At 43.6% G+C, this 11,444-nt stretch overlaps 1 protein-coding gene across 3 annotated transcripts; it reads left to right on the top strand.

Annotated features, from left to right (window-relative positions):
- Positions 1 to 11,424, top strand: fbxo21 (F-box protein 21). 3 transcript variants are annotated; one of them, XM_037778095.1, is made up of 12 exons: positions 1 to 249; positions 1,935 to 2,070; positions 2,988 to 3,082; positions 3,267 to 3,388; positions 3,608 to 3,754; positions 4,373 to 4,512; positions 4,616 to 4,752; positions 5,186 to 5,365; positions 5,598 to 5,730; positions 5,876 to 6,066; positions 6,840 to 6,997; positions 9,135 to 11,424. In XM_037778095.1, the coding sequence occupies exons 1-12, from the start codon at positions 20 to 22 to the stop codon at positions 9,374 to 9,376; spliced, it is 1,911 nt and encodes a 636-aa protein (XP_037634023.1). In that variant the 5' UTR covers positions 1 to 19; the 3' UTR covers positions 9,377 to 11,424. The 3 variants fall into 3 exon arrangements, with proteins under 3 accessions (XP_037634023.1, XP_037634022.1, XP_037634021.1); XM_037778094.1 differs by having other exon boundaries at positions 2 to 249; positions 2,973 to 3,082; positions 4,376 to 4,512; XM_037778093.1 differs by having other exon boundaries at positions 2 to 249; positions 2,973 to 3,082.
- Positions 11,425 to 11,444: the final 20 nt, after the last annotated feature.

Genomic DNA, 11,444 nt, shown 5'->3' with positions numbered 1-11,444 from the left:
ATCGGGGTAAACAGTAAAGATGGCGACGTCTGGAGCCGGAGAGGTGCATCAACGGAGTCTAAATGGGATTATATCCGACCACCCTCAGACTGAAATACTGACCGATTTGCCGACCGAGTTGCTCGAACACATCCTGTGCTTCACAGTCCTCAACCATGTGGACATTTGTAACGTCTCGTGCTGCTGCAAGCGGCTACACGACGTGTGCCACGGAAGGGGGAAGGTCTGGGGACACCAGTACAAAATCAGGTGCTGTGATCTGCTCTGTGGCGTTTCATCTGGGGTTTTAGCTTCTAATGGCTTTATCTGCAGATTCAAACTGTATTAATGTGTCTTGTTTAGAGCCCTTAAACAGCTAATTGTCTGCTTATAAAGGTGGTTTACTGCGAGATCACAGGCAGCTGTCAGTCTGCTGATGCATCATTACATCAGCCCACTTTGCAAGCTCGTGCTCTGCAGATAACTATGAATCAGTGTCAGCCTTTAAATCTTTCACAAGTTGTAACTTATACTCCATTTTACCCCAAAAATGTTAATTGTGTGACCTTGATTGCTACATGTAAGCCTGTGAACCAGCAGGAGAGTGCAGCTCATGCCAAAAAGCTAAACCCTCCTCCTCCCAGCCAACATGGTTATGTGGGCCCAACATGGTGGGTTATGCTGGGGGGTACCTGGGTACTAAGTGGGTTTGGGCCCAAAATGGGCATCTTATCTGGGGCCCACTTGGAGCAACTAAGTTGGTCCCATGTGGGCTACCTGTGTGGGTCCTAGTTGGGTCACTAATGGGAAATTAGTGCATGGGCTCAGAATGGGCAACACAAATGGGGCCCACTTGGGTCAACTAAGTTGGTCTCAAATGGGTTCCCCATGTGGGCTCCCCATGTGGGCTCCCCATGTGGGCTACCTGTGTGGGTCCTAGTTTGGTCACTAATGGGAAATTAGTGCACGGGCCCAGAATGGGCATCTTATCTGGGGCCCACTTGGGTCAACTAAGTTGGTCCCAAATGGGCTCCCCATGTGGGCTCCCCATGTGGGTCCTAGTTGGGTCACTAATGGGAAATTAGTGCATGGGCTCAGAATGGGAAATTAGTGAATGGGCCCAAAATGGGCATCATATCTGGGGCCCACTTGGATCAACTAAGTTGGTCCCAAATGGACTCCCCATGTGGGCTACCCGTGTGGGTCCTAGTTGGGTCACTAATGGGAAATTAGTGCATGGGCTCAGAATGGGCAACATAAATGGGGCCCACTTGGGTCAACTAAGTTGGTCCCAAATGGGCTCCCCATGTCGGCTCCCCATGTTGGTCATAGTTGGGTCACTACTGGGAAATTAGTGCATGGGCCTAAAATGGGCATCTTATCTGGGGCCCACTTGGGTCAACTAAGTAGGTACCACATGGGCTCCCCATGTTGGCTACCCATGTGGGTCCTAGTTGGGTCACTACTGGGAAATTAGTGCATGAGGCCAACATAGAAACTGTGGACAAACCCACTTACAACCCATATTACAGCCTATGGAGTCCCCATGTAGTTCCCATATAGAACTTAAAGCTGGGACCAAGATGGGTCTTGAGTATGTTGCCTAGTTGGGGCCCACATAACACTCATTGTAATCCTGCATGGAATCCATGTGGGCAATTGACATTGGGTCATTATGGAACCTGCGAACAATCCCATATAGGGCCCATTTTTCAGCCCATTTACTACCCACATGGGCCCCACATACAAATGTTGGCTGGGTTACTTGGCTGCTACTCTCCTGATTGCTTTTCATTTGTGCAAATAAAAAAAACAAGTCTGCAGCAGGATGATAAATGATTTCATAGATGTGTCATATGCTGCTGTTTTAAGTCAATATGCTGCTAAACAAAATTCTGAGCATGCCCCAAAAGTGTCACTGAAATAACAATTTTTACTGCCTTCATCATCAACAGATGGCCAAGACTGCAGATGTTTTACCGTCAGAATGAGTGCTGTGACTGGCTCAAAGAATACAAAACACGCCACAGAGTTGGTATACAGATACGAAGGACCGTGGAATCGATCTCGAAGAGATTCTTCACAGAAGTCGTAAGTATTTTTTTATTTATTATTATGATTCATTAGATCTGGTTTGATACATTAAAGATGCAGTGGGTAGAATTGGAGACATGTAATCTGAAAAATATCTCTGTGTCCTCCGGTGCTCCTAATGGCATCTGCAAGATTTCACAGACCGGAGGAAAACAACCAATCAGAGCCGAGCTGGAGCCTGCCGTCTCTGAGCAGCTGTCAATCACTCGCAAACGGTCAAACTAGGCAGCGCTGATCAAATATGAATCAATATTCTGTTACTGTAATGACTATTTCTCGCCTCAAATGTTTTCAGAAACATCTTGTAGTGAACTGTTCAGCTGTAAAATGAGAAAGTTTGTAACCCGGCAGCCATGTTGAGATCAGTTGAGGAAATACCAAGCACCGCCCACCAGCCGGAGCACACTTTCTCATTTTACAGTTAAACAGTAAACTACAAGATGCTTCTGCTTTTGATCGGAGTATGTGAGTGATTGACAGCTGCCTCCGTTGAACGAACAGCCAGCTCTCTCACTGATATGACCTGTGATTGGTCAAAGTCTCTCGTCACAGACTAGATTTTTTAAAACCTGAAAACAGCCATGAGGAGGTGCAGAAGTCTAGTTTTCTCTCAGAACACTTGAACTAAGATATGCTGAAAGGTTATTATGTAATTTTTGCCCAATGATGCCAAAAACATTCTGCCTACTGCAGGTTTAAAATAGAAATGACAGAATGGCAAAAGCATTAGTTAGACCAGTAAAGTTAGTAATTTTTCCTACATAGATGCACCATTTGAATAAAACAAAAAACACTGTCTCTGTGAATTGGCCTTTTGTGTGAGTGTGTGTGGGCGCGTGTTTGTGCAAGGAAATGTAAGCTATCTATGTTCCAAACTAACCCAGAGATCTGTAACTCAGCCTTGCGTTGGCCAGGTGCTGGGAGACAGCTTTGCAGAGATCGAGTCACTTGGGATGCCAGAGCACTTCTGCGAAGACGAGCTCCTCTTCATACTCAACTCTGACAAGAGGTGAGAGCAACAGTGTATGCACAGACAGTTAAAACCCCAATGCTTACCACACACACGCTGCATTTTGCAATCATTAATGGGTGTTGGATCTTGTTAATCCTGATTATGAAAGCTCTTGTTGTGTTGCACACTCCTGCCTTCGGACCAATAATGTGTCTCTTTTCCATTCTGCGCCCGTCATTAGGAAAAGCTTGACCTTGAAGTACTATGCAAAGAAAATCCTTTACTTCCTGAGACAACAGAACATCCTGAGGAGTTTGAAGACCTTCCTGGAGCAGCTGGCGGAGCAGCAGTCATCGTTAGAAGGTGAGGCATGATTACGACAACTCTAATTGCACTGTGCTCTGTTTAGCTTGGACATCTATGTATATACATACATGCATACTTGGTGTTTAGCAATATAACTGCTTCAGACATTAGCGTTTTTCTATTTAATTTGTGTTTGTTTTGTGTTTTTATTTTCTAAATTAATGCAAACATCATTACATAATCCATTCCCTCTCTTGGTCTTGTCTGCCTCTGTAGGTGCTGTACTGGTGGATCAGTATTGTAACCCACTGGCTGATGTAACACTGAACAGCACATCGGCCCAGCTGGATGAGATCGCAGAGAAAGTGAAGAAGATGCTGAGAATCAAGAACCCCTCTCACCCCACCCTGCGGATCGCTCAAGGTGGGCTTTTTGAGAATTAAAACTAGGGTTGGTAACATAGAAATAGCTGTGTCCGTTCTCTTCACGGCGAGCTGCGACCACATACTATGGCCCAACACGTGTGTTCTGTTAGTACTCACAGCTGTCAAGCTATCAGCTTGTGGAAAACTCCGGTGACACGCAATGAGTGCACGGGCAGAGTGTGCGCATGCAGGTAGTTAGTCCGTCCATGGCGTCCAATCATTTGATTCGGGTTGAATGAAATGATTGGACGGGCTTAAAACAGTCCTGCGACGGCCACGGATACCAGATTTTTTTTCTTTTTTTGTCAGAGCATTTGATTTATTGATTGCTGTTGGGACGTAAAGAGAATTTCAACAAATATTACAAATGTTTTTGAAGAAGATTACCAACTCTAGCTTTAAGTCTTTTATTTTTTCTCATATCCTTTCCTTCAGTATTTTTCCCCAAAATGCATCAGCACTAGAAAGCAGTACTTAAAGCCCACAGGCATGGACTTCTATTACCAGTACATAAAAATCAATACCAGTATATTTGGGCAACTCTGTCGGCTGCATTAAATCCATATTTTCCCTTTCAGCCAAAGTTCATATGAAGTTTTGTTTCTTGTGTATGAAGCAGGGGACTGTTTTGTCGTCGAGGACTTTGAGCTCCAGAGGCAGGTGGTGTGTGCCCTGAACTCAGTCTTGTATGAGCAGCTTCAATACAAAGGCAACGAGTTTGACTACTACAATCCTCTCAACTCTTACATCCACCAGGTAGATATTCTATAAGATAAGGTGCATTTTAGCTTTACAATCATTTCTTAACTGTTTTGATTTCACTTTCATTTAACTAACAACACCTTTTCTTTCCATTTAGGTGCTACTACGCCGTACAGGCATTCCCATAAGTCTCTCTGTCCTCTATATGACTTTAGCCCGGAAGCTGGGGGTTCAGGTGGAGCCGGTCAACTTTCCCAATCACTTCCTGCTGCGCTGGTGCCAAAAACCAAGAGGGTACGGTTTGAAGTTAATACTGTCAAATTCCTCTAAACGTTGGAGTGGAGTTTTTCACATAGTTCATGATTTCAGGAGGAGAGCAAAGTTTGAATGATCAGTTAGTTAACTATATAGGGATGGACTCACTTTTGTAGCCAGCCTCAGGTGGCCATTTGAAGAACTGCAGCTTTTTATTTAATTTCCCAGCACCAGAGGTTTGTTTCTTGTGGGACATCAAAAACTGCATGGTTGAACTACACTGCAGTAAATTCCACTGTAATCATCATATTGCTCTATCACTACGGCCTTTCACGAAGCCTTACCACACTTCTGAGAACTTGCTCCAGTCCACTATTTTTGAAATACTGCATATATACACTGATGGTTAATTTGTGATGGATGCCTGTTAAATATGTTAACTTATTAGATTTGATAAACTTTGTCCCGACAGGAGTGAGGACATCTATGACTTTGTCTACATTGATGCCTTTGGTAAAGGCAAACAGCTGACAGCCAAGGAGTGCGAGTACCTCATTGGCCACCAGGTGACGGCAGATTACTACAGTGCCATCAGCACCACCGAGGTGCTGCTCAGGATGGTGGGAAACCTGCTTAACATCGGAAAAAGAGGGTAAGAGAAACTGAACACCTGACTGCCACTATCGAATCTCTATTGCTGGAGAGATGGGTTGGTGGAGGATTGATGGATGGTCAAGGCATGGCAGGGATGTTGTTGAATGTTGTCTAAAAACGGAATAAATAATTTTAATGCATTTAATGGCTCCTAGGATATATAATAAAGGAATAAATAAATGTAATGTTTTGATTGAATTACTTTACCTGCACTGTGTGGTTTCTTGCAGGGAGGGTAATGAGAAATCGTACCAGCTGCTGAGAGACTCTCTGGACCTCTACCTCACTATAAACCCAGATAATGTGCAGTACCTGCTACTGCAGGCACGCCTCTACTTCCACCTGGGCATCTGGCCAGAAAAGGTCAGGACAACCTGATTTTTTTTTTTTTTTATAATGCCTTAATTGAATCCAATTTGATAAAATATTTAGTGTCATTCAGTACAAAGCACTTACTAATCCGCCCGTAGTATTTCACCTAACCACTGATGTTTGTCCTCTGTCCCAGGTGCTAGACATCCTGCAGCACATCCAGGCGTTGGACCCCTCCCAGCATGGGGCAGTGGGTTACCTGGTACAGCACACGCTGGAGCACATCCAGCACAAGAAACATCCTGTTACACCTGAGGTGAAGAAGCGCAGCGCTCCAGAACACCTGGAGGTCCAGTATTCAGTTGGCCTCATCATGAAACACAAGAGGTGGGTCACACTAATGCCAATTTCATACTACACGATTTTAGCCCTGATTTTTCTGCTCCCTGACAAAAGCCTCAAATCGGAGGCAAATTGACATTGGCTCGCCGCTCGCACATCGGCGCTCGAGTGTCGTGTGAATTGTTCAAAGACGCGAGCAGAGAGGCTCGCCGATGACTCGCAGACACATTCCAGATATCTAGCATGCTAAATATCTGGACCTGTCTGGGCCTGTCAGTGACTCCGGCCACGAGCTACAGCCAATGGGAGCACGGGACACGGGTTGAGGGGAAGCCTGGCGGAGGAGGGGTCACCTGTAACAATAGTAACTTACATTGTGTTGCATTTGCAACACGGAGCAAAGTTGTTGCACCTAGAGGAATAAATAGTAAAAAATAGTGTGGAAACACGTGCCAACAACGACATCAGAAATCCGTCTCATGTATGGTATCGCGTCATTTACCGTGTATTTCTCGCGTGTGTTTTCGTGACAGAACGGAGTCTGGAGACCTCATCTGGGATTCCTCCAGGTCAAAGATCTAGTAGTGTGTGACCCGCTTTTGCCGGTCATTCATGTAGTGTGAAAACTACAACGACTTAAAGACTCCTGATTACAAGACAGCCAGTTATGTAGTGTGAACAGTACTGCGATCTGACGACTTTGAAAGTCTTGTAGTGTGAACTATGCATAACAATGTAGTACAGCAACCCTCTTCTTCGTCAACACATCTCTTTGCAAACTTCTCATAGTGTCTGTCCTGTTCCATCTCTTCCACCAGGTCAGGATATAACTGTGTGATTTACGGCTGGGACCCAAAGTGCACCATGAGCCAGGAGTGGATCACCACCATGAGGGTCCACCAGCTGTCCAACGGGGCCAACCAGCCTTTCTACAACGTCCTGGTACAGGACGGAACATGTCGCTACGCAGCGCAGGGTATGGACCACTTACACCAGTATGGGGATGGGAAAATATCCTTGTGGTGAACGAATGTTTACAGGTTGTGTGATGATGAAATTAAAAAAAGGAATTCATCAGAGATATGTTTGTTTGATAAATGCTATTGGGAAGGAATGCATCATTGCACCCTTCAGGCACTTACTACTAATAAATCAAATGAAATTGCCCGACACAGAAAACCACATTATGGTTTGCTAAAGTCCCAAAGGTCCCAAATATGTCTATTTACTCTTGCAAGGCATAGCAAGAATGCATTTATGAGGCCAAAATTGCTGAGAACTACCACTCTAATGATGCAAGCATACTTTGTGCACATAGTATTGCTGGTTATTTGAGAGAAAATGTCAAATGTAATGAGCGCTATCAATGCAGAAGCTCAATTTCACATCAAATAATTAGTGTCTCTTTTAAAGGTGCAGTGTGAAGGATTTGGCGAGGAGTGAGGTTGCAGATTGCAACCAACTGAAACTTCTCTTGTGTGCCAAGCGTGTAGGAGAACTACGGTGGCCTCGGTGTGAAAACGCAAATGTCCCGATCTAGAGCCAGTGTTTGGTTTGTCCGTTCTGGGCTACTGTAGAAACACGGCGGCTCCGTGAAGAGGACCCGCTCCCTTTGTAGATATAAACGGTTCATTCTAAAGTATAGAAAACACAATGATTCTTATTTTCAGGTGATTATACACTAAAGAAAACATACTTAATGATATTTTTATTCCGGTTTCCGTCAATAGATCCCCCTCAATGCTATACACTGTTCCTTTAATTTAATCTGCAGAAATAGTTTCAAATAGGAACATAATAACAAACTGATGTTATCTACTAAAAACACATAGAAAGGAAACTGCTAGCTGATAAGAGGAGAGGAAGTCAGCAGCACGAACAATGTAAAGCATCAAGTTCTCATACAAGCATGTAGACAGACTACTATATGGGGAAATTAATCTATTCTTACTGCAGGGACAAATAAATCCCTGTCACAGTGTATGTACTTCCACATTAGTAGGTGCCTTGTTGGACATGATGGGTGATAGAAACTTTATGCTTAACTGACTAACCTAACTCCATAATACTTAATAATGTCATATTAGTAGCGTTAATGTGAAGTCCATACTGTAAATGTTGATCCAGAAGTATTGACTATAGAGAGGTGAAGTCCTTCCCCTTCCGATGGACCCCATGGGACCTGATTTCTAAAAAAAAAAAATATGTACAGTAATCAACGGCGAGAGAGAAATTTATTTTTCAGCTGGGAAGCGAAACAACGAACAAGACCTGTTGCTTGTCTGAGTACATCCCAGTACGAAACACACAGGCATCGTAGCTTCAGCGAGAGAGAGACATCACTTTCTGATCAGTCTTTCTGATTACGTATGTTTACAGTCTTAAATACTTCAACAGTTTTGCAACAAACTGCAGCTTTCTTGACTTGTAAAATTATCTTTTAAATATACAAACATCCTGTGTGTGATTGATGGTGCAATTCAAACAGGATCAAAAAAATGATTTGTCTCTCGCCGTTGACTGCCGTTCGCATTAGTCAGTAAGTATGAATGAAACTACGCCGGCACGCTGGCTTGAGGTGAACACTTAAGTGATGCTGCATCACCCTTCTCTGTGACTTATATATTTTCCCCACTTAAGAAAGTTCCCTCCTAATAAGCTGACTTCCTATATTCCGTTGTGCTTATACCTGCTCACTCTGCTGCTCAGTCTGCTGATGCTGCTGCAACACAGCTTTCATTGTTTTTACACGTTATCTTTGCCCCCTCCACCGCCGAAACGTTCCCCTGTAGACTCTGTTCTCTAAACCCTGAGGGAGCTTTGTATTGATCAGTCCCGGTGCTCTCATCTGCTGCTCAATCTGCTTCACAGGAAGTGAGAAGACATGAAGCTGTGATGCCTAAAATAAATTACATTTTACTTTTTTTTAATGAGCTGAATATTTTGATGTGTGAGTTGTCTGTTTGCTCTGGTCTTGTATGTGTATTAATAATGGCAGGGACTGTTTTTATATGAATTTATTTTCTTCACCTCAGTTTAACTTACAATTTAAGTTACCTTTATGTACATTATCTCTTATCAGAATGTCACACTTGTCCATTGTTGTTCCTCAGAGAACCTGGAGCCCCACTCAGCACCCCTGGAGATCGGTCACCCGGAGGTGGGACGTTACTTCTCCGAGTTTGCCGAAAACCACTATTTTGCCAACGAAGAACTGCAGACCCGCTACCCAGAGGACATGGTTGAAACTTTGGGCACGGTGCAGGAGCTTTACCACAGACTGACGCCTGGCTCTGGGAACCAGGACCAGGCTCCTCCCACAGACCAAAACAACCACCAAGCCATGCCCATGTAGCAAAGCAGCTGTGTACAACACCCGGCCGACCAGGGCTAGCCAATCACTGGTCACCCATCCTCAATTCACAATCCACTTAGCTGTTGCTTTGTTGCACAGACCGGAGACATGTGTAATGGAGAGGTTTTTGTAAAAAACAGCCAGTACACAGTATTTTCAGAACTGATGATCCAACAAGAAATGATTCACAAATGTGGTTTTGTACCACAGCCAGGTTCCTGTGCAGGTCTGGAAAGAGTTATTTGAATATTTCCATGTCTGGAAAAGTGTTAAAAAAAGGCCAAAAATTCTTGAAACATACAGCAAAGATTGTTACTGTTTTGACACACATGACTAAACACTCGGCGCGGGCTCATTCCCTAGGCGTCAAATACTGATGCTTTGTCACGGCTGTCGGCGTTCGATACTGCTGTACAAGGCGCCGGTTTAGCAGCATTACATTTCACTTTGCAATCAGCTGATCATTCTTGTCCCATGTTCAAAACCTCAAGTCACATTTTCACTGTAAAAACGTAGTAATTTTACTCCAGACCATGTTGTCTGTTCCTAAACCTAACTAAGTGGTTTTGTTTCATTCACAACATTAAGCACGTGTTTACTGCAAGAGAAAAGTGACACAGAGGGCAGGGTTTACACCAAGGCCTATGGTAAGAAGGCTCGGTCACGCTTCATCAACGCGTCAGATATTTGGGGGTATGACACATGCGCAGTAAAATCTGGTCTCCACTCGCCGAAATTGAGCCAATCGCAACGCACGACCGCAGCTTCAGTTACACTGCGCATGTGTTATACCCCATACCACAAGGCCAATGTCTGCCCGTGACCAAGCCTCCTTTCCATAGGCCTTGGTTTACGCTAGACTTTTTTTTTTTATGGCCAATATGGCCATTAATGTTACAGAATTGCGGCCATATAGAACAACTACTAGACATATGTTTTAAATAACCATATAATAGCATAGATTTGACATAACTTGAAAATAAGTTAAATGAAGAAGCGGTCTAAAAAATAAAATAATAGGCTGGTCGGTCCGATTTCCGCGTTTGTCAAATTCCAAATAGTGTTGGAATTTGTTGGAATAGTGTACGGCTGTAGACTACCTAATAGTTTGAAGCTGCATTCATAACATTGACATTCAAATTATTATTAATACCTTACCAAAACATTGCATGCAATCCACCATCTCATCCCCTCTTTCTGTCTCTCTATCTCTCTCAAGCGCGCACACTCCCCGTCTCTGTAATTGTCTCAGTCTGAAGTCCAAAAGTCAAAGTCGAGTCATATGACGGCTAACGTAAACCCCGCCTGAGGGGTCGTTAAGCACGTGTTTACATACGACCGAAAAGTGACGCCGAGGGGTCTGACAAAGCGTCAGTATGTGACGAGTTGAGATGAGAAAGTGTTTGCAACACTATATTGTATTTGTTGTTATGTGGCCTAGTTGATAGCCATTATCCAGAATGCAGGATCCTCAAATCCAGTCACCAACTTGAGTTTGGAAAAAGCACGGAAACCCAAAATGAATGCATAAGTAGACACCTTGAAGAAAAAAAGATTGTGGACTTGAATTACACAGTTAAGTGGATGAGTAAGTTCAGGATGGGTATCCAGGTACTGTAAATCTTCCTTTACCCTAAAAACCAAGGAATGCTCCTTTACCCAGAGCTCCCCTGACCTCCACCTCCCTGCACCCAGCACCAGTCAAACAAGCCCTCCCCAGCATATAGTCCAAACCTCCCAGTTCCAGTGCCACACAGACGACTATAAAGAAGATACTTTGTAAATTGACTTTCAATTCCCCATCTTTTACTCATGTGTCATGCACTTAACGAAAGTTTAACTTTCACATTTCTAGATCATCTTGTATTTTTTTTTCCTGTATATTTACAAAGTGAAACATGTAGGCTGTCATGGCTCATCAGTGTTTTGTTGAGCTGTTAATGGAAAAAAACAAAAACAAAAGAAGAACCAATAATGGCACCACTGACTTGAAATAGAAATGGCTTTGAGGAAACTACAAAAAAAAGAAATAAAACGTTTCAAGTTTTTTTCTAGCTTCTCTCTCTTC

Source organism: Sebastes umbrosus, chromosome 8 (assembly GCF_015220745.1).
Source record: "Sebastes umbrosus isolate fSebUmb1 chromosome 8, fSebUmb1.pri, whole genome shotgun sequence".
NCBI classification, from domain to species: domain Eukaryota; kingdom Metazoa; phylum Chordata; class Actinopteri; order Perciformes; family Sebastidae; genus Sebastes; species Sebastes umbrosus.
Note: the sequence above shows the minus strand (reverse complement) of the source record. Positions and strands in the feature narration are given on the sequence as shown.

Bases quoted from the DNA above. Each gene is read 5' to 3' on its own strand.
- fbxo21 (XM_037778093.1), top strand. From the start codon at position 20: ATGGCGACGTCTGGAGCCGGAGAGGTGCATCAACGGAGTCTAAATGGG. The intron at 250-1,934 runs GTGCTGTGATCT...CATCATCAACAG, and splicing joins GGACACCAGTACAAAATCAG to ATGGCCAAGACTGCAGATGT. The intron at 3,755-4,372 runs GTGGGCTTTTTG...TTGTGTATGAAG, and splicing joins CACCCTGCGGATCGCTCAAG to CAGGGGACTGTTTTGTCGTC.